The 27,876-nt window shown below is 39.4% G+C and overlaps 1 protein-coding gene across 1 annotated transcript; it reads left to right on the forward strand.

Annotated features, from left to right (window-relative positions):
- Positions 1 to 856: 856 nt before the first annotated feature.
- Positions 857 to 26,963, forward strand: chka (choline kinase alpha). The gene is made up of 12 exons (XM_083917250.1): positions 857 to 1,361; positions 2,909 to 3,017; positions 4,958 to 5,011; positions 14,118 to 14,231; positions 15,318 to 15,451; positions 17,071 to 17,175; positions 17,680 to 17,738; positions 17,821 to 17,908; positions 20,623 to 20,731; positions 20,816 to 20,922; positions 21,007 to 21,088; positions 22,861 to 26,963. Exons 1-12 carry the CDS (start codon positions 1,126 to 1,128, stop codon positions 22,918 to 22,920), a joined length of 1,257 nt encoding a protein of 418 aa, XP_083773376.1. The 5' UTR covers positions 857 to 1,125; the 3' UTR covers positions 22,921 to 26,963.
- The last annotated feature ends 913 nt before the right edge of the window (positions 26,964 to 27,876 follow it).

A 27,876-nucleotide genomic window follows, 5' to 3' on the forward strand; every position in this document is an offset into this window, starting at 1 on the left:
TGCAACTGCGGTTATCTTAAATTGAAAGCCCAATACACAAAAAATGGTAAAGGTGGTGTCAATTTTCCTAGGAAGAATGTCATTGTGGGTATCTGAAATGTTCCTTTTGACTAGGAAGAATTTAATTCTGGATATCTGCAATACATATTCTGTCTAGCTATTAAATGCTTGATTTAGTATTGACTACTACAATCAAAGCTGTAAATATCTTCAAATATAATTCTACTGCAAATAATGATTTGTGCATATATTTAATGACTATTCTGACAAGTGAGAACACAAATTTGACGAGGAGAAATTCTATTATGAATACCTACATTATAGTTACAGATAGGAGCGATTAAATGTTAAAACCTGGAACAATGTAGCCTACAATGCAAGTGTTCTGTAAAACTGTAATAATATAATATTGTTTGCATAATTTTAGTGTGTGTGTGTGTGTGTGTGTGTGTGTGTGTGTGTGTGTGTGTGTGTGTGTGTGTGTGTGTGTGTGTGTGTGATCACAACCTATTCAACATTATAGTATTAAAATAAAAACATATAATACAAATATTCTTCTCTATTTTTTTCAAACTTTACTGACATAATATGATAAAAGTGTAAGAAGAACAGGGTGTCATATAAGGAAGAAAAAAAAAACCAGTATATGTTTCAAGCCTAACGAGAACCTGATATCAAAACCCGTCTTTCGGATAGTCCCTGAAAGCACCATCGGGTTTGTTATGGTCCTGCGGGGCTGTGTCCGAGCCAGCCAATCAGGAAAGAGAACGGGCTCGTAAGTGTCATGTGACTCCGCCTCCCCTCCCTGTAAATAAGCGGAGCGTCCCTCTGTGTTAATCATTCCTTGCCAGATAGCGGTACCTTTCGCTGCCTGCCTCTGTTACCAGACTTACTCCACTCCACAAAGCTAGAGCGACACTTCGTCTTTTACTTTTGCCAAATAAAGAAAACAAACTACAATACTCTGTTCTTCATACACTTACAGAGAGAACAAAGAAAACTGTAGACGGAAAACCGAAATAAGTCCTGCGTCACTAGGCTCGCTAGAGGAGTCCGTCTCTCAGTGGGGTGTTCAGCCCAGATATTTGCGTTTTATCTCTTTTTGGGTAGGTTTTAAAGACAAACATGAAAACCAAATTTATCAACGGGGTTTCTTCTTCCCCCTCCATGTCGCTGGGTCTGCTGGTGACCGAGAACGCCCTGCAGGTTCAACCCGACACAGAGGAGGACTGTAAGGAGCTGGCCCGCCTCGACCAGCCCGACCTGGACACCCAGCGCAAGGCTTATCTGTGGTGCAGACAGTTCCTCCATGGAGCCTGGAAAAGCCTGGCTGAGGAAGATTTCCATATCACCATCATAAGGTACAGTGTGTACATCTGCTTAATGGATGACAATGGGCCCATGTCATGGAAAGCTAGTGTGATGATAAGACCGCTCATGTTGTAAACCATAAAAGGGTAAACCCGTCCAAATATAGACTGGTAATAATAACACATAGGTAATTCTACAGTTGGCCTATTGTACTCAATGTGACTCAAGTGCAGTCTCCATTAAGACGAACAGACTGATTATTCAAAATGGTGTTGTGGGTGTGCGTGGGACGATATGGACATTTTTGTTGTCAGATTGTCCTGGCCCAATTTTTTATGTCATACAAAATATGCCAAAAGTCTTCAAATGGCACTAAAACGCAGTGGACTCACTTGTCCTTACATTTAGTCAAGAAGCAGATATATTTTTTGCATCACAGATAGGACACACCTTTTTTTGTGTGAAACCATCCAACAATCTTAAATAAGGTAATCATGAATAAGAAGGAAATGCCATTAAAAGTCTTAGTATAGTCCTGATTGCACTTCACACTGAAGCCCATTGGAAATGCTGTAGATGGGTATTTCTATTATTAGCATTACATGATCCAACTTACATTTATTGTTGCTGTGGTTGATAAATGCATGCACAGCGATATTAATCGTAAATGCAACACTTTGTCTGCTTCAGAAAGGAGCAGATACATTTTCTGTCAAATAAAATAAATTCTACATTTTTCGATCTGTAACTTACGGGTTGTGGCTAAATTAATGTTGCTGAGGAAAAACCGGAGTAAGTTTCAAGTTAATCAATGATATTTAGGATGAAGCGATAATGGGAATTCACCACAATCTACTTTGCTTTTTATCACGATCCCTTTAAAATTGTATATAATCTCTTCCCTAGTTGTGGGACACAAGGCCGATGATGGTGGCAAAGTCGGTTGTATTTATGCTTTAGTTGCTATTGTAGTTGTCTAAAGTTGCTCTACTTGAAATACTGGAAAAAAAGTGGCCTAGGATTGCCTCCACACTGCTCTCACCCCAATACGGTAATAGCAACGGTTTTTCACGGCCACAGGCACTAAAATGCATGTGTGGCCGGACCGGCATTCAAAACAAATAGAGAAACTCAGATTACAACACACACAGAGGGACACTTCACTATCTGCTCAGGAGGCTGTTACTCCACTAAAACTTTACATAGACAATATTGGTTTGCTGCTATAATGATGCTCTGAATGTCCTGTACAACTCCTTACACAAAATAGGTTTGTTCTCTTTTAGCTCATTTTTTTTAAAAACTGCTGTTTTAATCCTCATGAATTCTATATTGCTAAACAGCACAGCATCTAGCTATCAAACCATGACAAATATTTAAAGTTAGACATTAGTTGAGCCGGATGAGACTGTAATTCTACATTTGACTCGTTCTAATATATCCTGTTTTAGTATTACATTGCTATTATCCTTATCGTAAAGAGCATAATAAAGAGAGCTATGAGAGTTAAAAGTATGACCCAGAAACCTTTTTGATGCCATATCTAACATGTAATGATTAATCGTGTTCACGGAATGTCTGACCATCTGTCCACCAGGGGTGGTCTGAGCAACAAGCTCTTCCTGTGCAGCCTCCCTGACAGCCTGGACACTGTTGGGGACGAGCCCAGGAGCATCCTGCTGCGCCTCTATGGGGCCATCCTGCAGGTGGGAGCCACATCTCATATCACATGTTTTTGACAAACAGCTAAACGCTGTGTTTTACTGTACAATCAGAGAGTTACAAGTAAGATGTGTTGTTGTTTCATAGAAAGTAGTTTTCCCCCAGTAGTGTGTAGTTATTAGTCTTACTAAAGTTTAGATGCTTTTAATGATGATATATAGAGCACACACATATAATAACAGAATTGTAAAAATCATACACTGATTGTCTTTTAACTAACTATCAGAATGTTTGACCTGTATGCCTTTATCACAGAGATGACTCGTGTAACTGGGGTCAGAGGTTACTTACCAACGTGAGTTGATAAACACAGAAACCAGACAAGAAACAACAAAGATAAAAGATACAACTGTGTGACAGTGCCACCAGAGGTTGTTGTTGTTGTGTGTGTGTGTGTGTGTGTGCATCTGCAGGAAATATGCTTGTGTTAGTGTGTGTGTGTACATATGTTTGCGTGTTAGCCATTGTTGTACATGATGATGTACCCCCATGGCTGTACATGCATGTGTTCTTTGCCGTAGGCTTCCCAAAGGAGCGTGCCTTGGGCACTCTTGTACCCAGGTGAACCCACCCAAAAACACGGTACAGTATGAGATCTCTGAAATCTCAGCCTAATGCAAAAATCGAACACACACTCATTTAGCACAACCCTGGCTGACAATGCTGGGAAGATACAGTAAGGAGGGAAAACAAAGTGCTGAAACACCTCTCCTGTCTGTCTCTTTTCTTCTCTAAACCCCTGCCGTCTGATGCTCAATCGTCAACAAGTCAGCTGAAAGTTTTGACAAGCATAAAACGGGAGCCTGATGATGACTCGGCGCATTTACAGCTCGTTCAGCTGAAAAAATAGCGCAGCGTCAAGAAAAGTCATTAGCCAGTGAGCAGTTTTCCTCGTTGCTTCACAGTTTGCGCGAGATAATGATAAAGTGACAACTCCACGGCGTAACACACAAAGATAGAGCCTAAGATGATGTGTGTGTCCAAAGTTCATAATCCAAGTACTGCTAAGTGAAATGGAACTACTCCAAAGATAACCATTTAGTCGCATTTAGTCGCCATTACCCGCCGCTGTGCATTGATTTCATTTGCAAACATTGAGCGACTTTAGATTATTTCCACAAGATTTCCTGAAAACAGCCTATTCTTATCGTCGGCTGGCATTTCACCGTTTGAGGAGTTGTTTTTAGCACATGCTGTTGTTCCAGCCAGCTGCGATAAAAAAAAGACTGAGCCCAAACAACGACGCAGTGATGAGCTGCTTTCTCAGCCTTAAAATTTGTATTTGTATAAGTGTTAGCTTTTATGACACAGTCTTTAGTTAACGGTAGTTTTTATTGCTAGGGATGTCTGAGAGAGCAAAGGCACTGTGTCCTTCACCAAGGTAACTGCAGCCATCTTCATCAGGGCAGAACCGCCTCTCAGGAATTAGTGACGTCTGATCAAAAAGCTAATATGATTAAGGAACTCTTTGTCATTGTCAGAGTGCACAGTCACTAATGATTAAACAAAGCCTAGCTGCACTGGAGACAGCGTTTCTCAGCAATGAAGATATGCAAATAGCATGTTGAGTAATGAGCAGATTCACCAAATAAACATGAATATTTTTAGCCTCAGCTTTTAATTTGTAATCCACAGTAAACTGTTTTGAGCCGGGTAGTAGAATCTCGTTTTATCTCCCCTCCTCAGAGATAACTCCTGTTACCTCTACACCTTGATATCTATCTCCACTCTCTCTTTCTGTCAGGGGAGCGCAGAGGTTAGTCCTGGCACTCCTCTGCACCGTCATGTCCTAAAGACTTGCTGTGTGTTTGAACTCATACTGTACTGTCTGGACTGAAGGCATGGCTAGGGTTGGATGTTGACACATCAGGGATGGCTTTGCACGTATTGATGGATAGTTCTTTCCTTTTTCTTTTGTTTATAGATGTCCTGTAATAAAGGGGATTCCCGACAGTCAAACAAAGAAAATCACCTCCAAGTAAGTAACTGATGACGGTGCCACCATACAGTATGCTCCTATGCCCAGCGTCTATCCAGTCACCACAACATTCACCAGCTCACCACCGATATCTGAAATAATTATTTTGCTTGTCTTAATTCTCCTTTTACTGATTCTGGCTTGAATCTGAAGTTCTTTTCAGACCGTAGGCGACACTCTGCCTGTGTAGACAAGCGCTCTGTGAGTTAACGCCAGGCACTCTGTGCTTGGTAACCACGGAAACAACTTCTATGCACAACTGAAACTCTATTGGCTTAATTTGCATTACCAATGTAACTTTGTAGCCTAACTTAAATTAAAAGGTAACAATGCCCGATACATCCAGTCTGCCCTGATGTTCTTCTCTCCTATTTATGTCCTAATAACTTTTTATATACGATATATATATATATATATATATATATATATATATATGAGGAGCTCTTTTCCAAAACGCTATAAATCCATTTTAATAGTTTTCAGGAAATCACATTTTTTACCTAGACCCACACATTGTTAATATTCAATGTATCTTGTCAAAATGGTTTATGGCTCAGTCTGAACATGTTGAACGGACGGACAAAACAAAAAACTCTCCCGCTTCAGAGCGCCGCCATTTTGTATTGCATAGAACGCTCACTGAATTCTGATTGGTCGAGAGGACGTATCGCATTTAGGCTAAAAATAGGTTTGGCGCTTGCCGCGGTTTGGAAAGGAACTGCATCTTGAGACCATTTTAAACAAGGAAATAAAGCGATTTGGCATGAAACATTGATGAAGCAGTGAAAAGGTTCTGTACACAGCAAAGTGGCATGACAAACAAATTTTCTTTAAATTTGGCTTTTATCTCGTTTTGGAAAAGAGCTCTTCATATATATATATACTTCAGGGAACTCACAGACAGCATGAATCAGTCTCTTTCCCACTGCTTGCAGTACACATCATGTAGAAAACAGTCCAAAACAATTCACGTGTGTGTGTGAGACGAGCACAACCGCAGCAGTTTCACAGAATTGCTAGGCAGGTTGATCGCTCCCCGACTCAAAAGACCTTTAGTTGATTAGTAGAATAATCTGCCATTTTGGTCTCAGTCGACTAAGATCTTTCATGCTGAATGAGTTATTTACAATAAACTTCCAAGCACATCTCTGCTAAACATATGATTTAAAGTGGTGGTTTTGTATTATTCTTTGCAGTGAAAAGTTTGACAGATCTGTTGATAAAAGCAACTAAATGATTATTCGACTAATTTCTTTAATAGAGGTCAGTCCTACAAACCATATCAGAGACGGTTTCTGTCACAGACATATTAATATTTTTTGGTATCGGCGTATATATTATTCCGATATGCAACGTTATCGAAATCTTCTTATTGTAGAACATATAATGCAGAAAAGTAATGTTTAAGGTGATTGAAATAGTGTCATAAAGCCTTTTATTTATTTATGCATTTGAATGTTAAGCAACTGACAGATACGGAACATAATTTTTATTTAGCTATTTATTTTAGTTTTATTCATTCGCTATTTTCTCAATCTTATTTAGAATTGGTTCGCAATATATATAATGTCTAATAATGTTAAATATTCTGTAGTTTAGTTATTTGTTGAGGAATGAACCCTTATCATAATCGGTGCAAAATCCACATAGAAAAACACAATTTATATCTATCAGCCACCATATTGGTATTCAGTGAATATTTCCCCCCTACAATCACTAATGAGTCACTGCTGGAAGCCTGAAGCACTGCCAAGCATCATACCCAGTGACCTAGAAATCCTTTACCGTGCACCACGTCATGACAACCCTTGACCCTCACATGATGTGGCTGAATCACAACTCCCTGTCATGTGATGGAGATGAGGTCATCAGCCAGTTAGCCATTGTTTCCACTCTGAGAATGCTGCTCGGCAGAAGCTTCCCTGCACGCTAATCCAGCCTTCAGTTAGCAGAGAGGCTAGTGCAGAACTGATCCCTTGTCTATGTCTTAGGATAACCTCGCCTTGCTCCACCTTCTCTAACCATGCTGTCTGGTCAAGGTAAATCCTATTTGGATTATATAGGATGACCCTGTGGGGAGACTTCACACGTTACAGCAGCATTGTTGCACAAATATACTGCAGATACAAATGAAGAACACAGTGGGCAGTGTATAAATGATATTAACCTCTAGATGTACTTATTACTAGAGATATGTTTCTTCTTGCATATGCAGATATAAATATAGTAAATTCTCAAATGATCAAATAATGGCCCGACTGCAGAGAGAATCTTGTCAATAATTGAAACAATATAAAAGACATGCCTTTATTTCTAATTTCCCTTGTCTAAACTTCTTCCATGTTAACCCACATCATTGGGTCCAACGACTGCTTAAAAAAATCAGCACCAGCTTGACTCTTCATAGTATGGGAGCACAGATTAATCGTCCGAACAATATTTGACTTGTTGACTGGAATCGGCATGTCGCCAAATTAGACTGATGTTTATCAGGTGTGTTGCATTCATTTTGTGCCATCTTAATGTTGTATTAAAAAGGCTTTTTACATCAGTTATTCCTTCATGTGAAAGAAAATGTTATCATTGTTTTATGATTGAATTTGTGCTCCTTTTAAGTTGTAATGAAGGGCTGAATGACTTTAAAACGGTCAGTTGTTTTTTTATAATTAAGATTTTTTAAGACTTTGTTTCTCTGCTACAAAAGGGGGATACATAACAACAAAAACGCAATAAACAACACAACAAGACATTGGTATCAGCATTTCACAACTGGTGCATCCCTAGTTTATGAGTGTGAGTGCGATAATACGCCTACTGTATGTTGACAGTTTGTGGGTGTTAAGTCCTTTTATGTTCTTGACAGGAGTTCACTTCTGCAGACAGATGAATGGAATAAATGTGTCACACTGGTTCTCTTCAGTTCAGATCGATATAAGCGGTCTGTACCTACCTAATAGTCTATCTCCATACAGGTTTATTGACACACATAACAGAGAAGATAAGTATTGAGGTTAAGGCAACAGCTGTTGGCAGGGCACAGCGCCCCTGCTGCATCAGTCCAAGGCCAGCCGCTAAATATTTCAACGCAGAGTAGCAGCAGAGATATCAAAGAACCTTCAACAGCGGTCAGAATGGGACCTCCTTTTCATTCAAAAGTCCGATTTACTACAGGAAGTTTCTGTTTCCTGTCAAAAAACAGGAAGTAGTGAGAGGGAGGTGCATTTGAGAAATGTTGAAATTCTTCTGTGTCGGAGCAGTGAACCTGCTTGACATCTATTGTTGATAATTAACTTTTGAACGAGTAGAAGACTAGAATGAGCCAAATCAAACAGAGCACTTAAACAAACACTGGCATTTAAAATAGGTCAGAGGAAATTAAACTGCAGTTGATGGAAGACTGCGGCTTTCAGACACAGTCAATACGGAACCACCGGGATCACTGAGTGGGATGCTGTTACAGCCTCTCAACAGCGAGGGATGAATGACCTAGTGCATTACATAACTGACATACGAATCAGGAATATGTAAAGGCGCCACAAACCTCTTTTCTCAATCAGTTTCTTACTATGAGAGATGGGGTCATATAGGAACACACGTTTTAAGTAAAGTTGCTTTGCTTGATTTAGTTTTGATTATTTCCTACTAAAGTCCTGTATTTCTTTTACTCTCTGCGTTGTTTTCTGGGCTCTTGTCACACACTGGTGCATCAGTCAGAATTGAGCAATATTAGTCAGAATCTGATGACAGTTGGAAGTTTGTTTTGGTCACTCTCATTCAAATCTGATCAAGCCAAACCCACCGGTGTGTTTAACAAAATCAATAATACTGTATGACGCTGTATTTTTAACAGCGTCAGGTTTTAAGAGAAAGAGCGAGCATGTGTGTGATGGAGAGTATGAAGTTAGCTCTAACATTGGGGACGTAGCAGTTCAGCGTGTACGATTTATTTGTTAGTGAATAAATGCTACAAGTCCTCAAATCCCTGTGTCTGTGCTGGCTATCTACTGATAAAACTGAAGGGAGTTAACCCTGAAGCTAGCAACAAGTTCAGCTGAGGCTCACTGGGCCGGCCTTTAAGGTGGATCTGCTCTTCTCATTTTAGTGACAAGCCACTCCTCAGTTCTGCTCAAAGTCACCTTAGGCTCAGTTAAGTTTTATAATTCCCTCGAGTGGTTAAGTTGGACCACTCTCATTGTAGTGAGGAGCTGCTTATCCGACCCCACCACCTCCCCAGGGACGTTTTTCAACTTTCATTTTTGCTTATTTATTAAAAGTATTTAATGATATAGAGAAATACTCCAAGCCATGTTTTTAGAGGCTGTTATGACTTAACATCAACATGTCTAAATGACATTACCATATTCCAAGTCACTGCATCAGAGTACTACTGGTGCACCCCATTTATCTTTATCACCAAGGCTAGATTTAAACTGCACCACTCCAGAGCTGGGAATGTTAAGTTCTCAAAGTGATTGCACAGCCCTGTCCCAAATACCCAGACTGATTTGTGAAGGTTATCTCTTGAATAGAGATCACGTACAATCTGAACGGTCAAACTTGCGAATGTAGGTTGCGACGAGCGAGCCAAAGCTCTGCATATACAGCAGCTCAGTCCATATGTAGGCTGGATGCTGCAGATCTGGGTCAGTTCAGCTTCACTAACCGAGATGATGTAGTCCCCCACTCACTGAAATATTCTCAAAGGAGTGATACGCCCTATAAACCGACCCTGCAGGAGTTTGAGTCTTTGCTTTACGCACAGGCTGCCAGATGGCTTGTTGTCTGGCAGAATGTGTGTCAGGATGATTACAGTAATGTGGATAATTCACGTCGGAGATTTGAAACCCCACGTGATCAGCATTCTGCAGATAAGTTATTACATAACGATGGGGAGTGTTCTCTGGACAAATACCCTGGGAATGAAGCAGAATGTGCTGAATACTGTTCAAGAGACAGCCCTTCGTTTCTTTGCTGTGTTCTTAATGCGAAAAGTGTTTTTTTGCTTTAAACATGGTTCATTGGAGAGTTAAACATGACTTGATCCAGTCAAAATCTACAGAATAGACTGCATGCTATGGTATTATTTCCAATATTGATCAAGTTGGAAAATCCCATGTGTCCTTCTTGCTCACATACAGTATATGTAACGGAACATGAAAGTGCATAGTGAATTAATTGATTGTTCAATCAACAGAAAATTAATCAGCAATTTTTTGGGGATAATTAAGTAATTGTTAGTCATTTTAGAGCACAAAAATACTTGTTCCACCTTTCATTGTTACCTAGGGCTTAAGGAAATTACAATACATAAAATACACAACTAATAAACATTTACCCATAACGACAACAATTGTTATTTACAGTCAGTCTTTGTCTTTGAAATGATTTAAGAGATACTTTCTGCCAGCTGTGATACAGGTCAGCTTTACAACGTCACAACGTCGTTCCCTCAAAAAACAAAAAGAAGACATTGCCTCAAAGTTCTTGTTGCCCACTTTATCAACACTGGTTAGTCCCATCCATGGATGTATTAAGAGTACTGGATACAGTGTTCAAGGTGGAGCCCCGTTCATTTCTATGAAAGTTGGTCATTGGTGCATGAAGCCAAAAAACTACCATGTCTATAAATACCCAGATGATCAGCACTACTTCTACATTGTGTGGCCCATAGAGCAGGTGCACAAGAGACTTCTGGAAGCCAAGCAGGCCAGTTCCGGTTTAGCGCTCTGACTAACTGGAATGGGGATTAAATGATGTAATCCTGTGGCTCTTCTAGACTTTCAAAAGGCTGTCTGACCGAATGAATCATATTGTCATATAAACACAAGTCAGGGGTTTTGCGGGGTTGTCTTCCATCCATCCATCTCAAACCGCTTGTCCCTATTGGGGTCGCGGGGGGGCTGAAGCAGATCCCAGCTGACATTGGGCGTGAGGTGGGGTACACCCTGGACAGGACGCAGGTCTATCAGGGCACATAGAGACAAACAGAGACAGACAACCATTCACACTCAGGCAATTAAGAGTCATCAATGAACCTAACACTTGCATGTCTTTGGACTGTGGGAGGAAGCCGGAGAACCTGGAGAAAACCCACGCAGACACGGGGAGAACATACAAACTCCACACAGAAGGTGTTGTGATGCTCGAAAACATTTATCCACGGATTTACAGACGTCTCTCTCGCCATGTAAATCAATTGAAAGTCTTATTGGGCCAGAGGGCATCACGTGACCGACCTGGTAGTTGCAATTCCACAATTTGGCCCTCGCAAATTATATTTGAAATAATAATAATAATAATAATAATAATAAACTGAATAAAAACTACACTCATTTTTGCCTTTTCTTTAATTCATTATCACAAAAGAGATACTAGTGTCTTCTTTAGTAAGACATCAGTCTTGAGTGTGTTTGCAGGTGGTGCAGTGCAGCTTTGTTTTGAGAACAGAGACCACAGAGCAGGCAGTACTGTTTCCTTTGAGCTGGTTTCCTGCTGGACAATCTGTATGAAACACATTCTCTGGCAAGTGGCCAAAGTGCTCAGTGCTCAGGTCCAAATATCTGTCTCTGCAGCAATTTATCTGAAGGTTATTCACTTAAGAGGGAAACGATAGCATGGTGTGTACTGCGGCCATTTAAGGTTACATTGAAAAGCAGCAGATTGCAGCATTAGCTGGTCAATTTAAACCCTCAGTGAAATATTATTATCCTGCAGCTGTACTCAATGCACCTCCACAAACCCTGAAAGCAACTTTGTTGGCATATTTTGACAAAACTAAATAGCTTATCCTGTATCTTTCAGCTCAGTCTGATAGTACATGGAGTTTACTCAGCTGACAGCTGCTAGTTAAACTGAGCACACCTCTATTTCAGAGATCAACACTGAACTTTTAGGCTAAAATATATTGGCATAACATTAAATAGAGCAGATCTGGAGGCAGTTATGTTCTCATTGGGTTAAACTAAGAAGACACTTCTCTGGAGAAAGCCAGAAAAGCATCAACATCTGCGTTAAATATGCCCAGATGTTCGGCACTACTTATATAGAGGAGGCACATTGGAGACTTTCTCTTGGTTCTTGCAGGAGGCCCATTGTTACATGTTGGAATACATCCAATACAAAAAGGCAACATCAGGTAAAAAGTTCAAGAAGCGAGGCATTTAGACCATACCAGTGATACCCATAACACATAACACACCAAGTCATATCCTGGGAACCTGACCAATCTGGAAAGCCCATGTCTCATTTGCTCTGCCAGGTAAATATGGCCCCTCTCACATTCAGATTTCCAGAAGATTGAGATCTGACGGACCAATCACAACCTCCCAGTTGTTGCGATGTCAGTTAACGCTTTAAACCCGCCCCACCTGCACCATCGTCCAGTCTGCAGGTCCCCCCAGCACAGTTTACCAGGCTTACGAAACTCAGATCAAAGTTTCCTAAAATATTTTCAAAAACATCTTTTAGCGTACTGTTTTGCTGTAATTTCAGAACGTTTTTTGACTACGTTGTTTCATTGCTCTGATTGCTTGTACGTCTATCTAATTGCGTCCAGATGCATTGAAAAAAGTTTTACTGAATCCAATTCAATTTGGATTTTTGCTCCTAAATTAAAACACTTTGAATCATCTCAGCTCAACTCAATCAGTAATCCTATGTCTGACTTCATTGCAACTCTGGCACCAAGATATGCTATTAGAAATCAAACTTCACTGATCAGAGGTTCCGTTTCCCACAGTATAAATCTCTGAGGGAAGGTTTCCCAGTTAACCTTGAGCTCCTGTTGAGCTCCAGGCTACGTGTGTTGGTGTGTGACTTTTGTGTGTCTCTAAGATAAAGGGAGACAGTCAAGGCTGTCCTCTCTGCTTCAGCACTTTCAACATAGACTGGTGCTTTGAGTGGGCCAAGTCTTCCTGGAATTTTTAATCTACCTCTTGTGTTCTCCTCACTGCTCTGACAGGCAAACCCATCTAACCCTAACCACAGCATTTCTCCTCATTCAAACTCCCCATTCCTTCTCCTTTGCTCACTGATTTCCATTCAATCCTGAATGCAGAGTAGTCAAAGTATAGAGCATGCACAATGTTAAAGTCCAAATGTCTGAATATACACAAATCAGCTGTTATAGTTTTTCTCGATTGTTTAGACACGCTTAATGAAACTGGGATCCACCTGAGGCTGTATTCACTAAACATCTTAAGGCTAAGAGGAGGTCCTAACTTGCTGATTCAGGAGTAACTGTTAAAATAAGTGGTGTTTTCACTCCTGTGTGTAATTAAAAAAGCATTTTAGTGCTAAAAGTAGCTCCTAAATCTCTAAAAACACAGGTGTCCTCTCTAGGACTCCTAAATCACTACGAGTAACTCAGGAAGGGCCTAACATGGCTGCTGCAGTCAGTAGATCATCATCAGTAGATGATAGTGAGCTTTTAAAAAGGTATAAAAAACACCCAACATCACCAGAGATTAAAGTTGTTACAGCTCTCCGCTATTTGGCCACGGAAAAAATGCAGCTGTGCAGCAAAGACGATCTTGGCGTCTCTCAGCTGTCGGTCAGGATCATTTTGCTCCAGATGATAGAATGTGAGTTTTAATGAGTTTTAAGTCCTTGTTTAGGTGGGTGAAATGTTTTGAAAATGTAGCTTTTGAGTGGACCAATGTGTTGAACCCAATGAGAAAAACTGTAACACAGAGGCCTAGATATCATTATTAATATTATAAATGTGTTCAAAATCCACAGCGTGTGAGCAAAATCAGAGTTAAGTTATAGTCCTTAAGATTTGATGACATTATTTTCCAGTTTCCTGCTTTTCTGTAGCTGCCACTGTGGTGTGGAGTAACACATACCGCCAGATCTGCTTTATCTTGAGACAAGTGCTGTGTCCTTAAAAGTCCTGTGATGTTTATGAGAGACCAACAAGAGAAGAGAAATGTTTCATTTGTGACTCTTAGTCCATACCTCACTCTAACTCTCATGTTTCCAGACATGAAAAAGCTCTTTCTCTCTTTTCTCATTCTGTCCTTGTTGCATCATAAAGCACTTATGGGTAATGTCTCTCATACTTTGAATGTTAAGCTAAAGGTCTCTTACTGTTGTGTGTTTTCAGGGGGCAGAGGCCATGGTGTTGGAGAGTGTGATGTTTGCCATCTTGGCAGAGAGGGAGCTGGGTCCTAAACTCTATGGCATTTTCCCTCAGGGCCGCCTGGAGCAGTACGTCCCTGTAAGTCAGCATGCTGTTGTTTATATTGAACAGGGGTGGACAGAATAATAGGAACATCCTATGCTTTCCATTACTGGAATGAATTAAATTATTGTAAAACTTTAAAAACATGGGAATTAATGCCTTGAATTGTGTGTTTCTGAGTTGTGAACTGTTCCATGATGCATCATCGATCATTGTTCAGAGAGCATTAATAAACCATAAAAAATCTGCTCTTCAGTAGTTAAACAGCACTGTGTAACAGTTCATTTTACACATGGGAGAAAACACTTAGACCTTGGTTGATATCATGTAGCATTAACTGTGAAGGCTGGCCACATGTCATTCAAACTCATGTTATTTTGTTGGAACATGGGCACAAGAAAATGAAAAACCTTTTTACAATTATTCTAAAGCAATTTTTTTAAACAATAAACTATTATTTCACCCATTAACAACCCATCTGTTACTACTCAGAATGTTTATTGAACCCACCCACCTGATCCACCTGTTAACCATGGTGGGTTAAGGCGGAAACAACTGCAATACACGTATCACTAATGTTATAAAGGTCACAGACATGGAAAAATTCTAAATATATATTTTTTCAACTCAACACTTCCTGTTTCTGTTTCACATTAAAAGAGAATAAAATTAAAATTTGAACTAAATAGAAAAGAAAAAACGCATGTCTAAAATAATAACGTCTATGTTGTATTATGAAAGCACTATCTGTATTTATTACTGTCTGTGGACACAACATGGAAGGTAGATGTCACGCACAGATAGAGGTGGTGGCGGTGTGGCCTGAGGGTAAGACTTTGAACTTAAACACTGAGATGTCACATAGGATTTCACAACATCAGTAATAGCCTGCTCATGTTTAGCTTGCCTGGGTTGCTTCAAACCAGATCTAATATTGATGCCTCTTAGTTTTAAATTTGGATATTATTTTGGTAAAATATGTTAATCTGTGAGTTTTGTTGCATCTTAAATGGAAGAAAAAAAATGGAATGCAATTTTATGTATCCACCCAGTTTGTGATAGTTAGTTAGTTAGTTATCAGTAGATAACATAAGTTAACCATTTATATTGTCCTTTCAACAGAGTCGTAAACTGGACACCTGTGAGTTAAGCGACCCCAGCATCTCAGCCGAGGTTGCAGAGAAGATGGCCAAGTTCCATGCAATGAGGATGCCCTTCAACAAGGAACCCAAGTGGCTGTTTGGAACCATGGATAAGTAAGTCATTGAAGTCCGGTCTTGTCAAGGCTAATCCCATCCCGACTTGTTCTATCCTGTCCCAGCTTGTGTCCTATCTCATTTTTAGGAAGAGAATAATACCCATTCTCTAAAGAAACGTAAATTCTCATGTGGTGTTGGTCTGGTATGCGCTGCATTTGTCAAAGTTGAATTGTTTCAAATGAGAGACTGAGATAAAGGACTGTGCAGATTTAAAACAGGTCCAAAGTCAGTACCGTAAGTGGAATTTTTGAATCCTAAGATAGCAGTTTGCGTCACTGATTACTTATCTTCAAGTATGAGGTGACACAGTTAGCTTCTGCACTTCTGCCGCTTTCAAGTTTATTTGTTGGATATTTACAAGGTTTACATTGCACAATATTTGTCGACGTGTGGTGATAAAGTTCATTGCCTGGTTGCTACTTAACTAGTTTATCATTTTACGAATTATGTATTACAAACATTACTCATTTGCCCTTCCTGTGATTAATTTTGTAAATTTCCATGTCGGAAAAAAACGAGGATTCAGAGATCAGATATGACATATTAGTTTATCTGGAATTTTACTGGAATTTGATAGTGATTTTCTTCGGCAGAACAAACAAAAAAGGTGACTTGGTGAATGCAGGATTCGCTATAATCTCAAATGTGTATATTTTGTCTAGTGATGACATTGATTTTTTTTAGACTCATCAGAGAATTGGAGCATACGCCAAACCTTTGCAGTCACAGCCAAATCTTTCCAGGATTTGGTTTATACGTGTGTTGTTGACACATTTGTGTTAATCCACATCTCAATCAAACTACTGCAGACATACTATGGATGTTTTCTTCAGTGTAACTCACAACAACAGATTCTTTGATAAATGTAAATTCTTGGAAAAGTGAGAGTACAGATCCAAATTATATTTCTGACAAACCACACACTTTTTTATGCTTTATGTTCCTCTTGTCTGCGAGCACACACAAACACACACACACACACACACACACGCACACACACGCACACACAAACGCAGACATTACATGTGCTAAGCCCACAACTGCCAGCAATACTGATACTCCTCTAATAATACAACAGCTATTATCAACAGCTACTACTACTGTCATCTCTATAATAATTACTATTGATGAACTAATATATTTTCTTAATAAGTGCTTCGCAATATATCAACAATATAACAATATTGTAATATGAGAAGAAATCGTCCTATTTTGCATATTGTAATATAATATATGTTTTTTTTTCCTGGTTCTAAAGATTATATTATAGTAAAGTGATGTTATTTTCTGAACTTAGCAGACTATTCTAGCCGATCTATAATTTAACCACTTAGCCCTTATATATCGGCATTACATTATATATTAATATAACATCATTAGAACATTTTTGCTTTTACAATCAGTAAATAATACATAACTTTCATGAATAATTGACTGTAAATGTTTTTGTAGAAGAAGAAATGTTCCAGGGAGGTCATTTAACCTACGATTCTCATTCCTTGATTGTCTCAATGTGGCATCGTGCTTATCAGTGACTCAGGCTGACATCCGAATGTATACAGAGAACACTCACACTTTCACATGATCACTGACTTCACTGTGTGTCACTGTAACAGGTACCTGAGCCAGGTCATGAGGCTGAACTTCACCAGAGAGTCCCACCTGCGTCGCTTCAACCGCCTGCTCAGCTACAACCTGCCACAGGAAATGGACATGCTCAAGTATGTTCTCTCTCACACACACAGACACACACACACACACACACGCACACACACACACACACACACACACACACGCACACACACATGCACACACACGCACACACTCACACCAGTACAGAGTGGATCATGGCCATACACAGAAAGTTTCCTACATGGTGTTATGTAACAGAATGTACAGAATGTGTTGTTCCTGTGATGGTGGTTACAACAGAAAAACCTCAGATTAACCTATAAGCAGTACATTCTGAGAGAACACACACACACACACACAAAACAAACAACATTTCATTGATTTCCTTAGTTCCTACCTTGGCTATTAGCAGATGTTTTAATGTTAATTTAATAATGCAGTGAAACGAAGAGATGGAACCTCCTTGGTTATATCCAGAATATTTTGTGTCTTCATAATAATATATAGAGATCACTGTTTATCTTGAACCAGGAGCTCTTTAGACCCTGCTGATTGATCATCCTCTGACTTCTGACCTGTTTGTGTATGTTCAGGTCTCTATTGGAGTCCACCCACTCCCCTGTGGTGTTCTGCCACAACGACTGTCAAGAAGGTAACCTATAGTGATGGCCCCTCTCTGCTGTATATTTAATTTTCTCTTTCATAAAAAGTAATTTTGTGTGTGATGCTTTTAGGAAATGTCCTGCTGCTGAAGGGCCGCCAGAGCTCAGACAAACAGAAGCTGATGCTCATCGACTTTGAGTACAGCAGCTACAATTACAGGTGAGTTTGCTGCTGCTGAAACACAGATTTCAATGAATTGATCATATTTACAAGTATTGTTTGTACATCCAAAGCCAAGTACAGCTGCTCTGTGCCATAGAGCTTTGGTTATGTCCAAAAACGATTAAAAACATTATTGAGCCGCACTGTTGCTCTTGGAGACATGTTCCTTTATCTCATCAGTGCCCACAGGTATTACTCACATATAATGTTGCCATATACCTTTTTGACTATCTTTATCTGATTTTAAAGCTAAATTGTTCTGATTAGGCTAATCATACTTTCACATTATATTCAATATGTGACAATAGTGCCAAGTGCCTGCAAAATGTTGTCAAAATAAAAAATAAAATGTTTTTAAAGAATCAGTATTTAACCCTCCCTTTAAAGTGTAAGACAAATTAAACTGCAAGAGTCCTTTTTTGTGTAGTTTGTGAATTGCATGTCATCCAGGCCCCCACAAACTTTGAAGCCAATTTGACGCAGTGGCCAAATGGCGGAATTACAACTTCTGTCTTCACCTGATTCTATTGGGTCCAACAAGACTTTCCCCCATTGACTTACATGGTGAAAAAGATGTCTGTAAATCCCTCACAAGCCCCATTAAATGGTGTTAGCTTAAGATGCAAAGGGCATCATTTTCCTGAAATGTGACATCAAAGGCATCAAAGGACATTTTGAAATAAGTCCAATAAAATGGTTATTATCAGAATAAGAAGTATTAAGTAACATTTCAGTTTAATGATTTCATTAAGTATTTCACACATTATAGTTTAAATTATTTACTTCAAACCATTTATTCATGTGATTATTTATTTCATCATTGTTTATTTCTTTAATATTGAACACTTGGGGGTCCGTACTTTACGAGTGAGTTTAATGGTGGGAACAAAAAGCGATCCACCAAGTACTGTCTGAACGCTTTTTCAGACTGAAAGGCATTGCAGATGTTTAAATCTCCTTCAGCTGCAACTGCTGTGTCACTGCTCCTCATCCTCTTGCCAGTTCTTTGCCTCCCAACTAACCTTGGCACTAGAGAGAGATGGGAGGATTGTGGCCAAGGAGTCTGATAGTGAGGTGGGCAGAATGTGAGAGTCAGCAACAAAGAGCGATAGAGGAAGAAAGATTGCTAAATCCGAAGGAATTGGAGCCTGGCTCGTTTTTGTGTTCCGACAATATTTCTTTCTAGCCGTCATATTTCATGGCCACTCCCTCTGCTGAAATATTCACTGCAGCTGTTATGTAACTGGAATTTGGCAGGCCAGTGAGGACGCACAGGATGAAGGCAATGGGAAAATCTTATCCAGGCCTGTCAGTGTTAATAATGGAGGTGATTTCCACTACGGTTGTGCGTATAGACTGGATTGGAATGCAAAAGAATAATAGTATTGTACATCTGAAGGAACGCTTATTCCTTTAAGTGACTTTAAATGCGTCTGTGCTTGGTGTGTGAATTCTTGAGTGATTCATTTTTGGGAAACAGCGTAGAAGGCACTAGCCTTGGCTCACAGTCGATCTCAGACAAAAGCTTCTCTCTTTCTCTCTCCCCCACACACAAACAGAAACAGCCCCCCCCTCACCCTCCCGCAGCTCCCTTAAGCGCGGCCCCTTTAAGTCTCCTCATATGTTGCACAGCTGACACGTGACCCTCTGTACACAAATGACCCACTGCACACACATACCCACGTATGTGAACACGTGTGCCATCATCAAATTTACAGGAAGAACACATCCCCAAATAGGAACCCATATTAGCTGGAAGTGGAAAAGGAAGGGGGTGAGTCCCAGTTCATAGTCTCCCTCAGAGCAGTGGGAGGATTTGTGATGAGATGATTCCCGACCCCCTTCCGACAAAATCAAGACAGCTGGGCCTCCCTTATATCCCCACTGCAAGTTTTACAACTACCGTTACCATAATGCTTTGCGCATGTAAATCGGAAGTATAATGTTGCCATAGATTTGATGATTTTAGCTGTAGGCTACAACCTAATCCCTATTTCTGTTAGCCTTTATTTTTTAGACTTTGGCAAACTGGCACCATTAAAAATATGCTAAATTAGCAGTTGCTTTGATAGTGAAGGAAGCCTAAAAACATGATGATTCTCAGGCAAGTCCTGGAGTTATAAGCAGCATCTTTGTTTTCTATGATTTCTAAGCAGCTTTCTGGACGTTTATTCACAAAAGACATAAGTAACACTAAAACACTGAATCTTAAATTAAGTCTTTTGCTTGCTGTTAGGACACAGTGTCACCATGGATGTATTACTGAACGGGCCTACGGGGCACAGGCCCAGGGGCCCAAAAGAGCAGTGGCCCAGACTCACAAAATGTTGCTAAGATAAAACAGCAACCACAGAGAGACACTGAATGAAAAAAACAAAACGACTAGAAATAGACATTAAAAAATGCACAAAGAGACAAAACGACAGCATAGAAAAGTAAAACCACTAAAAATACAGACAGGACTACTATGAAGAAACAGAAAACTAAAATGAATAAAAAGGATGAAAAACGATTACAAGGAGATGCAAAATGACCACAAAGGGACAAAATAAAAAAGTTGACAGTCTGAGTTTGGATGTCTTGTTATGTGTGGACACGGTGGGAGTCTCTGTGGCCCAAAACCCAAAAAGACAGCATGTAAAACAGAAAGTATGTATTAATGTAAAGGCATCATGGGTGTCTCTGTCTCTCTCCACTTGTTAACCTCACAGGGGATTCGATATTGGCAACCATTTCTGTGAATGGATGTACGATTACAGCTGTGAGGAGTTCCCTTTCTTCAAAGTCAATGCTCAGGCGTACCCCTCAAAGGCCCAGCAGGTGTGTATGGTTAACACACCAACGTCTTTTTTTATTTGGATTTACTTGTCGTCTTCTGACCGGTTGGCTCATGTCTCTGTACAGCTGCACTTCATCGAAAGCTACCTGCGTGAGTCTGATCAAGGTTTTGACAACCTGAGTGAAGAGGACCAAATGAAACTGAAGGAGGAGCTGCACGTGGAGGTCAACAGGTGAGCGCAGATGCAGGACACGTTATAAGACAAACCAATAGAAAGGTTTTAACAAAACAAAGTGACCATATATTTTGAATGCAGGTTCGCCCTGGCATCCCACTTTTTTTGGGGCATGTGGTCCATCATCCAGGCCCGGCTCTCCACCATCAAGTTTGGATACCTGGTTAGTAAAAGTTTGATTACTTCTTTATGTTTTCTTTTTTTCTTTTAAATTGCTTGAATATATGAAGGAGGAAATTAAGTATATACTGCACTCAATAAGCTGTGGTAGTTAAAGGGGTAGTTCGGCTATAGAAGCTGACGTGGACGGGGACAGCACTCTATATGTACTTTGCACACCTAAAAAAGAGTAAATATACAAAGAGTATTGTCCAGGAGAGTGATGCAGTGTCAATTTTCACTATGTTAAGAACAGGTCAGAGAGGCTCAGCCTGAGAAGATATCCTCCTTGACAGATAGAGGAAGGTTGTCTTGTCACAACTGTCTGGGAGACACAATCCACTGTGTTGAATTATACTGAGAAAATGCTTTATATGGACACAGATTTGATGCTCTTGGAAGTTATTTTATTGGAAAGGGAATAAGTAGCAAGTGTTTTGTTCTTTTATTTATTTTTGTTTAGAAATAATCATCACTAGAGTGAATATAATGTTCGAAGAGGATTAGTAACCGTCCATTTCACTCAACTAGAACATTCTTATACAGCATATGCTCTGAAAATTGTATCACTTAAATGTAAATGTGCATTGATGAATTATATGTGAAAACCTCCCAATACCGATGCTTATTGTTCAGTTCAGAATCACAATCACAATCACAATCAGAAATACTTTATTAATCCCAGGGGGGAATTGTATGTACACAGCATGTTGGAAATATTGAGGGACACCTCGATTCATGTGCAGGGAATGGAATTATAACCTGGTTATATTATGAACACAGGCACAAGTACATTCATAGATTCCACCACTTCCGATCAGTTTAATATCATAACATGTCCTCATAAAGTGTCTGCGTTCTAAATTCATACAATGTCCTCATTTAATTTAAATGCACCACTGGCGCTGTATGTGCACCACAAGTAACCTTACCTGCAAATTATTTTGCATACTGTGAATTCCTTAGTTAGCTGCACTTTACAAATAGATTTTATCATATTTTACTAAGAAGCATCTCTCTTGATTCTGCCGTAAATACAAACTCAACACTTCCTATATAGCACAATCTACATTTCCACATTACTAATTCTCTTAACCGCCCAGTGCAAACTCATACTGTACATACAAACATTGTGCAAATCCAAAAAAACTTTCATTTGAAGTTCTAGTGCAATTATGCAAGGCTAAATTCAATATATAGAATATTTCCATTTGATGAAATGATGCAGCAATAAGAACCATGGAATCTTGGGTTTGAATATAATACTTGGTGTAAACATACAGTCGCATGAACAAGTAGCTACGACAATATGATTTTGATCTTGGATGAAAATAGATTAAACAGCAACAGTCATGCCATATTCACCACTCTGCTTCTCTCGTAAACTCTGCTACTTCATGGTTTTCATACACAGTTTCTTTCCCTATCACTTTCACTTGAACATTTTTTCGATGTTAAGGTGACAAGGTGACCTTACTGCACATTAAAAGTCCTCCAATTGCTCAAAGGGATAATTCACCCCTTTCTTTTGTAGGCTTTTATTGTGAAATATCTGCAGGAAGTGTTTCATTGATTGCAGTGTAGCAGTGATTGAAAAAGCAGCAAAGTCAAAGCAGTGGGAATTAATTGGTGAAAGAAAACAATATTTGGGGTTTAAAAAAAAAACTTGGAGAAGCAGCGTGGTGAGTGTGACATGACTCTGCTGTACTGATGATGATGATGATTTATTTGAGAATTTTCAAATATTCAGACTGTGTATACTTGACTGTCTTTTAGGAGTATGCCCAGGCCAGATTTGATGCCTACTTCCAGCAGAAGAAGATCTGGGCTGTCTAACGAGGGAAATGATTGGATGGACTGACACACCTTCAGCCAAATGGCAGCAGGACATGTAGGGTGATAAAGACTCCACCATCTATGCTTTACTTATACTCCCTGCCTTGAAAGGCAGGTTTTCTGGCTACTGTTGGTGTTGTGTTGACCAAAGCCAAAAGTTGACCCTGTGGCTAGGTGCTTTAGCTAACCCCACAATCCATTGCAGCTCAAAGTTTACACTGTGTAACTCCCTGAGAGCCAAAAAAAAAAAAAAAACGAAACGACTGAAAGGACTGACTTGTACTAACCTTCATCGCTGGTCAGAACTGCTCTCCGCTTCCGCCTTGTTGGAACCATATCACTAACACCAAGGTTACATTTTGAGCAGGGGAGAGGTGGATTTCGGTTACAGCTAGATTGGAGATGTTAACATTGCATCAATGTATATGATTGATCATTCCCTTATGGAAATGTTCTGTTGGAAATAACCAAAATGTGAACTCCTCTTGGTAGATTCTTGCTTACTGAAGCAGCCAGCTACCTATGTATATTATATATAGACTTCAATGTGCCAGTAACTTGGCCCTGTCTGTTACGGGGGGCTGACTTGTTGGCCGGTGAAAAAATGACTTGATCATCAGGTCAGATTGATGTCCACACTTCTAGATAGTACACATTTGCTGTTTGTTTGAATTTCTTTTTTATATGGTTGTATTTTTACCTTTTTCAGGCCAGAGCAAATACAGTTATGTAGTATTTCCAAGTTTGTCAATAGTTGAGGTCCCATTTTCCAAATCTAAATCAAAGACATCAAACATCAGGTATTTCCTTTACAAGTAGGTCTGGTTCTTAATGGCGTCCTAACTTACAAGGCTGTTATACTGATCAGCTGTGACTTTTCTTCAACCTGTTCAATTTTTAGTTTGGCATGTTTATGGTATTATTATGGATAACTGTGACAAGTTGATCCAAATCTCTGTGTAGTTTACACATTGGGTATTAACATCGGCATTGTCTTATTCAGCCAAAAAGACATTCCAGCCATGCTTTATACGCCTGTGTTGCTTATCTCTCTGTTGGACACTAGGGAGCGAATTGAGCATATTTTTGCTTTTTTACTTTTATATATTATCACTGCATTGAAGAAAGGTCACATCCTTATTAAGGTGGTGGATTCTTTGGTGGTGAATCCTACGGCTAAGTTGCATCGTCACCGTGCCCATAATCCATAAAAATGAATGACAGAGGTGGTCAAATCATACTGCAGAGATGAATTTTGCATAGATTGCTGTCTAGATAAGTTGTAGCTGGACAGTTACTCTGTTAAAGGGGTATTAAATGAATATGGCTTGTACTGTATCCATCAGTAAACTAGACACTTACTCTAATCACCTTGTCAAACCTGCACACACACTGACTGATATTATGGCCATTGGCTGCTGTAGCATGGCAAAAGTCTTAATGCACTTAATGCACACATGTTTAACAAAATAATGCAGTTCTAGGACACAAAATACTTCAAGATTGTTTAAAATGAGCGATGGTCAGATGGAAAACTGTGACTTATGCGTCCTGCTGTCTCTCATCCCAAAGCTGGGATCAGCTCAATTCTACCTCACCCCTCAACTAAATGTGCAACATGCTAATGTCCACAGATAGACAGATCCATCATCTTCTGCTAAGGCAGCCTTTAGTGTAGCCTATTATCTTTGCTGGGCATTTCTCTTTCCACTTTATTCAGTACGTGTGACCACAAGCTAGCTTCTCTAAACACCACTCCAGCAGCAGTGCCTATTAGACTTAATTAGAAATGTTAACATTTTGTAGCATTTCACATTTTACATATTGGAAGGGCGCAGTACCCATACCCGAAGAAACTAAAACTGACCTTTCACTGAACCCGCCCCTTTAGTTACTTTTGCTGCTAAGCCTGTCAAGCTTTCCTTCTCACACAGCACATATGCAATTTACAATTTCAACGGGAGATGTATCACTCAAAATCCTTAATCATTTTTGAAACAGGGTCCTTGATGGCAGATACTGTAGTGGTAGACAAAAGCAGTCACTATAAACTTGCCCATTAATATGAAGACGGTAATGACATCTGTCGCTGTTAGATTTCATCCACTGAGGCAAGCTAGTTCATTGAACTAAGTAAGCTCTGTGAGTTTGTTGTAAATGATGTGTCCAGCTGACTTTTAATTGTTTCCAGCTAACTTGTTTTAATATAAGAACCCCCTGTAAAAGTCTTAATTAGGCACTTTACTACATACATGATAGCATGCTAAAGGACTGAGGCTAAAGCTACAGTGTCCCTGGGGAAAAAAAGTCAGCATCCTCACTAGTTAATGTAGGCTATAATACATTTAAATTGTTCTTGTATTGCAGTGTAGAGCCAGTTTGTACGTTTTTTGTAAGAATGATAAGCAAAACATACAACAGGCTGTTTTTCGTTACTCGTTTGGCTATTTAGCTTAAGTTACAAAGACCAGGACGGAGCTGCTAAAGTTGGCCTGAACTCCTAAAGCATCCATGACCAACTTCCATGGGGAAATACACAGTCCATCTGTATGTGTGCTGCGAACATGCTCTTATTTCTGGTTTTAAAAAAGAAATGAAATGACATCATTCTCTAAACACTTTTAAATTCTTCTGTGGAGAAATCCAAAGCTGGACGGGCCGGTTACGGTTGCAAAGCCATGATTGGACAATCACTGTTTGGGATAGGGGTTCAACGAACGTCAATTGAAAAATCTGCTCTAGGTAATATTAGATAATAATGCATGGAAACACTTGTGTGCCACAACATGTATGATTGACAAATGAAAGCTGGGCAGGTTGACATATCCTTGTCTGTTCCTGTTATGGCCGGGACACAAATCTTGCGTGAGCAGGCAGAGCTCCGTGTGGATTGGCTCTTGTCTCTCTTGACTCTCTCTCTCTCTCTCTCTCTCGCATACTTCTTGTGAGAACAGTGATCTACAGGGTTCACAGAGCAGAGGAAACTGAGCTGGATTATGAAACTAAACAAAACACTACCCTAGTCACCTGATACTGGAACCATCCACGGGTGTTTGAATGTCTACTGTGGCACTTTTGATCTGAGGACCGGAAACAAAAAAAACCCACAATATGTACTTATGTATTTGTATGTGTAAACGTTGGGGGTTGTAGAAATGTGACTGTTGTTGAATTGTTAGTTTTAGTTTACATGAAGTTGTATTTTATTGTGTATTTTATTGTTATATTTCATTTGATGTGTTTAATGTATAGTTTCAAATGTATTTTGAGATAAAATGGAACTGGGGATGCACCAGCTGAATATGCAGTGGATTATACTGGAGGACTATTAACATTTTAAAAAAAGTGTAACTGCTACATCCCCCATGTAGCAATAGTCTCTACTTGAGTACCTATTATTTTTCAGGAGGCCAACAATTCCCCGGCTCTTTCTTCTACCGAATATGAATTTGTATTACTTTTGTTGTCTTTCATGATTGAAATGTATTTGGCCTGACCTTTCACTACATGCTATTTCTGTCTCAACTTTGTGGTCATTTTCCATGACTTTATATTTGTCATAGAAAAAAAAAAGATACCATGATCTGTAACTATAATCCATTCCATAATTACTTTACCTTCAGTATTGTGGACGCTTGACATAAGAAGTACAATTTTGATCTCATTGGTTCTTCCGATAAAATTAAAAGTTGTTCCAAGTAGAGAACAAACACCCCCTCCTTTTGTTTACGTTTAATTTAATGTAATTCACTAACATGCATATATAGAGGGGAGAGAAATATCCAAATGTCAAGAATGATAAACTTGAACCTTATCATTCCAATGAATGTACATGTAATACGCTTGTTTTTTGTTTATAAAAACACATGTGATACAGCTACACTGACTCACAGTAATAATGTTTTATCTATACTGAATGAATATGTACTCGTGAAAATGTTCTTTGGAATTAAAAACGTTTCGGTTGAACTGCGGCAGCATAGAAATGATCTTGGCTGTAAATTTACTTCTCTGCTTTGCACAAACAAAATTAAAGAAAAAACAACACACTGAACAGTGTTTTTGTTATTGTTTGGACACATTCTCATGATAAATATGACAGACACCTTACGAGACAGGTCAAACAAACTGGTGATTGCTGCTGTAAACTCTAAATGGTATTCTCACATGTGGGATGAGCACAGCTTTTTATTATTGTAACCATACTAGTTACATTTCTTGTAGTACTTGATGGTGAGAATTGAATATTTTAGTTTAGCCACACTAGTGATTGCTATAGGACTGTCAGGTGGTCCATCGCTTTGGACTAGAACGTCTCAGCAACTATTAGATGGATTATCATGACCTTTTGTGCAGGCATTTTTAGTCTCCAGAGGGTGAACATTTTTATTGGTGAAATACTATTTCTTCAAAACTACTGACGTTCCCATCAAACTCCCACAGCAATGCTTTGAGCTAAATGTTAATGTCAGAATGTCACATGCTTATAATGACGACGCTAACATGCTGATGTTTAGGTACAGAGATGTTTTAGAAGTGTTTAGTAGAGTGAATCTTTGGTAGGTACAAAATGTGCCATGTTCAACGTCTTGGTGTAGTGTGTTAACATGCTTACCGTGGCATCTTGGCACTAAACACAAAGTAACCAATAGCTGAGGCCGATGGGAAGCCATAGTATTGAGGCAATTAAGAAGAGTGAAACCATAGGGTGAAACAGACTTGGCCTGGCGGAGTGAAGCTGCAGCCCGCTGCATTATCCAAACACAGCTGACAAAATCACCTGAGCCTGAATTCTTTTTTCTTTTTCAAAAATGAAGACAATACACCACAAGTGATTGGCACTCCCTGGCCTTGTTTCAACGGGCTGTTTATATTCTATCTTCTATCTGTTTATACACATGTCTGGTTTATGTTACAGTGTGTATGATGTTTAATACACTGGAAGGTTTTTTTTTT

This window comes from Echiichthys vipera (genome assembly GCF_963691815.1).
Source record: "Echiichthys vipera genome assembly, chromosome: 7".
NCBI classification, from domain to species: Eukaryota; Metazoa; Chordata; class Actinopteri; order Perciformes; family Trachinidae; genus Echiichthys; species Echiichthys vipera.